At 32.0% G+C, this 5,283-nt stretch overlaps 1 protein-coding gene across 1 annotated transcript; it reads left to right on the top strand.

The window, feature by feature from the left end:
- Nucleotides 1-809: 809 nt before the first annotated feature.
- On the top strand, nucleotides 810-5,040 carry LOC111908887 (aspartic proteinase 36). The gene is made up of 11 exons (XM_023904686.3): nucleotides 810-1,158; nucleotides 2,317-2,582; nucleotides 2,791-2,920; nucleotides 3,006-3,244; nucleotides 3,324-3,542; nucleotides 3,653-3,818; nucleotides 3,970-4,043; nucleotides 4,245-4,347; nucleotides 4,545-4,611; nucleotides 4,702-4,773; nucleotides 4,863-5,040. Exons 2-11 carry the CDS (start codon nucleotides 2,335-2,337, stop codon nucleotides 4,988-4,990), a joined length of 1,446 nt encoding a protein of 481 aa, XP_023760454.1. The 5' UTR covers nucleotides 810-1,158; nucleotides 2,317-2,334; the 3' UTR covers nucleotides 4,991-5,040.
- Nucleotides 5,041-5,283: the final 243 nt, after the last annotated feature.

Here is a 5,283-nt window from a genome sequence, read left to right as displayed (position 1 = left end):
ATTCTAATTTTTTCAACGTTAAAAAAAAATGATTCATAATAAATCAATTCTTATTTTCCTTTTAATTTTCGATTTTAATTTATGTATTATATTCCAAATTTCAATCTTTTTTAATACATCGATGCTCATAATTTGATTCCATGCTTTATTCAAAAATATTAATCATGTATCGGTGTTGATGTGATTTTAGGCAGTCTCACCGATTTTGATTTCTATTCGAGTTAACTTGATTTCCTATTCATGTTAATATGATTTGAGTAAAATGTAAGATTTCATTATTGTTATTCACTTCTTTGATACTAGTATAAAAAGTTAGTTTATGTTCTTTATGTTCTTTCTTTATGATTTATGTAGATATGTTGAAAAGTCAGCATCATATCTTCAGAAATATTTGTCGCTGAAGCCTGAAAAACGATTCAAAAATCGTTATCTTTGTTGTGGGAAAACGATTATGATCCTTTACTTGTTTTTTTGTCATTAACATTGTTTTATATGTTTGATTTAAGAACATGTTGCCTATAAAACATTTATCTAGTAGTGAAAAAAAAACAACAACAAACAACCAATACTATTAAAAAAAGATCTTTGGATAAATTTATAACAAATGTAAATACTTTAAAAGTTAATAGTATTAACGTGAAGAAATACTTTTTTTTACCGTAAAGTACCTTTTTTTTTTATACAATCGGCTTGGATCGGGATAAAGAAAGAAGGATACCCTGGTTCAACTGGCTTTGGAAAAACGATTCAATCGGGGCTTTGAGAGAAATACCTACAAGTTAGAGAGAAATACCTACTCTCTCTCTCTCTCTCTCTCTCTCTCTCTCTCTCTCTCTCTCTCTCTCATCCACTGTAAGTTTTACTTTTTCCATTGAAAACCTAATCTGATGACAAATACACCCTTCATTTAAAGATAATGATATTGAAGAGAGAGAAATATCCCATAAAATTGTTTCCAAATTACACGCTTGTTCTTCCTGGTTTGGCTATGCAATCTTCAGCAGGCTCATCTTCTTCCTTCGGCGTTACAACTTTCAAGAGGAAGTGAGTGTCAAAAAATACTACTTTCCTTGGTAAATTCGCTCCACATCCATCCACAAAGTTATAAGTCTTCAATTTTGAAGTGGTTTCATTGGTGAATTCTGTTGGGTTAATCTGGTATGTTTTTTACTCTAAACTTGGAGCAAAAGAATTTGTCATATTTTTTCCCAGTTGGATGTAGAATATGGGATTAGTGGCATCATTCTGGAAAGTGTACGTGGGTTTATTTGTTGCTAATTATTTTAAGCATAGTAGGATTGATTTGCATTATTCAAATATAAGTAGAAGTGTGGTTTTGGCTAATGTAATTTTAGATTCCAACAGAGAATTAATAACTCAGAAAATTGTTCCATTTTTAGCCTGTGTTCTTGATTTTTTCCTGCATAGTTAGCCAACAAATTCTTCACACAGTGATTTCGTGGGCTTTTCAATAAACTACTATTTATTCTTATGGTTTTTGAGTTTGGGAATTAATAAACGGATTTGCTTATTAACTTTTTTGATTTGATTTATTCTAAAAAATATTCAAAATTAATGAAAAATTGGTTATTAAAATGAAGGATTGCAAATGCTCAAACTAGGTCGCCATGTCCACTAAAAACGTGGAAGATGTACTAATATATTGTTGAATTGAAGGAAGGAGGAATGTATTCATATTCATGGTAAGTGTTTGGAAACAAAAAGATATTTCTCTCTCTTAAATATTGATAAATAAAAATTAGGGGTATAAGTGTCAATATATCTTTTTTTTTCCGTGGAATGATAAATTCATGCAGTGGAAGAATCAGGGGCCTTTTTTCTCTTTTCCTAGTCTTAACTATCTCCTAACGACTTGACCATGAACATCATTTTCTATTAGTAGTGACTTGATTTTTTGAATGACTTAAAAATTGGAATGATGTTGTGTGATGTAATGTAGCACGCCTTCAAGTATCTTTCAATCCGTATAACCTAATACATAAATTAATAATAGGTTTCTTGTTTACTTCAAAACGTTAATAAAGTAAACTATGGAGCATTAATTTGTGCTCAATGCTCATATGATAATTAAAATATTAAATATTCACTTTTAGATAACTTGTATTTTTTTTCTTTTTCAAAGTATGTGTCTCTAATAATAGGATAAGTGAAAACAAAGAAAAAAAATTAAATAGAAACGTTTGTTTGTTTTCCTTTTCAATGATATACAATCATGTGCACTAAAACTGGATCCTTATCTATATAAAACATGCCTATAAATACATGTTGTTGATTCATAGAATTAATATGATGTAGGGGAAGACAGACGAGAGAATGCGGATTTCTTACTTTGTCCGAAATATGGTTACTTTCACATTACTGGGCGCCGGTGTCTTCCTCTTGCTGCAGGCGGTGGTTCAATGTGAGTTTCCGGCGACCCTCAGGCTGGAAAGAGCTTTTCCGGCGAACCATCCCATTGAGTTGAGTCACCTTAGAGATGGAGATAGTTTTAGACACCAAAGGATATTAAGAGGTGTTACTCAATTGTCTGTTTACGGGACTTATGATCCCCTTGTTGCTGGGTACGTACTCCAGCTTACTTCAATTTTTGTATATGGTTTCAAAACTTCTGGATTATAGACTTATCATCATCATTCGGTTAACTCGAACTTCCTTCTTTTAGCTAATTTCATTACCAAATTTTGTTTCAAACTAACATCTTACAAGATTGTGTGTGTGAGTCATATGAGCATTGATATATTGTAACTTGGTTCTCTACTTATCGTTTAGGCTTTACTTCACGACAATCACTCTTGGATCTCCTCCCAAAGACTATCACGTACAAATTGACACGGGAAGTGACGTGTTATGGATTGGTTGCAAGCCTTGCAAAGAATGCCCGACATCAAGCGGATTAGAAGTATGGCATTGTTTCTTATAATGTGTGACCTTTGTGAATTAACTAGTATTGGTACTATATATATGATTTTTCTTTGTTTGAACAGATTCCGGTTACGCTCTATGACCCTTCAAGGTCCTCCACATCCTCTCCTATATCATGTTCAGACGAAAGATGTTCTCCATCTGATAAATCCAACTCATGTTCACATGATTGGTGCACTTACAATATCAATTATGAAGATGGTAGTGGAACATCAGGTCATTATGTATCAGACTTGATGCATTTTGAAATATTTATGGACACAGAATCGTCAATTAATATTTCAGCTTCAGTTGTATTTGGGTAAGTTCTCATTTATCATCAACTATAGAATTTCATTTCTCTTTAAATAAGACGGCTAATTTGGTGGATTATGGAACAGTTGTAGCACATCTGAAACTGGGCGCTTGACTAAAACTAAACGACCGGTTGATGGGATTCTGGGACTTGGTCAGCAAGGTTTATCTATAATGTCCCAACTTTCATCACAAGGGATTGCTCCTACTTCATTTTCTCATTGTCTTGCTGATGGAGGAGGGTTGTTGGTTCTTGGTAAAGCAGTGGTTCCAAATATGGTCTTTACTCCACTTGTCAAATCCAAGTATGTCTTCTTTTTGTATTAAGTCAAAAGAAAACATGTATATATCTTTTGCCATACAAAATCAAAAGGAACACCATCTTTTTCTAATTTCCTTCTATATACTTTTGCAGGTGGCATTATAATGTAAATTTAGAGAGCATTTCGGTGGATGGTCAAACAATGTCAATTGATCCATCGGTATTTGCACTAAATCATGATCAAACAGGAACAATAATTGATTCGGGAACAACTCTCGTATACCTTACTAAAGAGGCTTACACCCCTGTTGTGGAAGCTGTAAGTACAATATTAAAATTCTAATATCAAAACTTTATGAAATTACTTTTTTTTTTCTTAATGGGTCATCATTTATGGCATTTTAGATGTTTAACTAATGGTAAATCATGCTTTTGTTATCTAAATGTTGGGATTGCTTTTGTTGGTGCAGATCAAACATGCAGTTTCACAGTCTATACAGCCACTTATATCAAAGGACTATGTGTGTTATTCATTTCCCGAAAGGTTAACATCCTTCAAAATAATTTCATAGTTAAATAGACACTTATATTTCTTCTTTTTTGGTCCTTACTAATTAAATGTCCGTCGGTCCATTTTTAGTTCTTTACACCGGCTTTAGACTTCAAATACTATAAAATGTCATATATATATTTATTATATATAAATAATTTTATTATTTAATAATTAGGTTTATCATTATTTCAGTTATTCCTTTACTACCATATTTCCCACAGTAAGCTTCAACTTTGCGGGTGGTGCTTCAATGCATTTAAGACCTTGCGACTATCTTTTACGCCAAATATCCATGGTATGTTATATGACATTATGTTAATCCCCATTTCGTATGTTGGACAAGATAAAACAGAATACATTGTATTTTGTTTGATTTGACTAGAATTGGGACCTATGCCATTGTGACAAAAATATGTCCATTCTTGGGTAACAAATACAACCCAATTGGATTATATGTACATGAATCTTGATTTGGTTGTTGGAACACACCAGAGTGGGGCAAGGGTATGGTGCATGGGAATTCTGCCGAGTCGGGAGGAAGGAATTACGATTTTAGGAGGTATAAATTATAATAATGAAACATGAAGCCCTATAAAATTATATTGTTTTCATTTTTCTTGATTTTTAATTTTTTTACTCGGTGATGTAGACCTTGTTCTCCGAGACAAAGTTATCGTTTATGATTTGGGTGGCCAACAGATTGGATGGGCTGATCGTGACTGTAAGTTTATGTACAAAATATACATAATAAGTTCTATTTAATAGAATAATAAAATAAATATTAAATTATGTTGTTTAATATGTTTGTAGGTTTTTCAATTTTTAACATCTCTGCTGGTGGCAGTTCATTGCGGATTTCATGTAACCAACTAATTCTGACCGTTGTTATTTCTTGTATAGTACACTTGACGATGATGTTGTTTGGTTTACATTCATGACAACCCTCTGAATGCTTGAGTTTATATAGTCGTCGCGTGACAGTTTTGGGGGGGTTTAGTGCACGTAAATATCTCTAATTATTACCATGTTATCTTAATTAGCTAGACGATTGTCTTAACGACTATCCACCTGGTGGGTGGGTGTATTTGTGTGTGTTATATATATATATATATATATATATATATATATATATATATATATATATATATATATATATATATATATATATATATATATATATATATATATATATATAATATTTTTTGTTGAGTATTTACAATCATATCTAGTT

Source organism: Lactuca sativa, chromosome 1, assembly GCF_002870075.4.
Source record: "Lactuca sativa cultivar Salinas chromosome 1, Lsat_Salinas_v11, whole genome shotgun sequence".
In the NCBI taxonomy this organism is placed as follows: Eukaryota; Viridiplantae; Streptophyta; class Magnoliopsida; order Asterales; family Asteraceae; genus Lactuca; species Lactuca sativa.
Note: the sequence above shows the minus strand (reverse complement) of the source record. Positions and strands in the feature narration are given on the sequence as shown.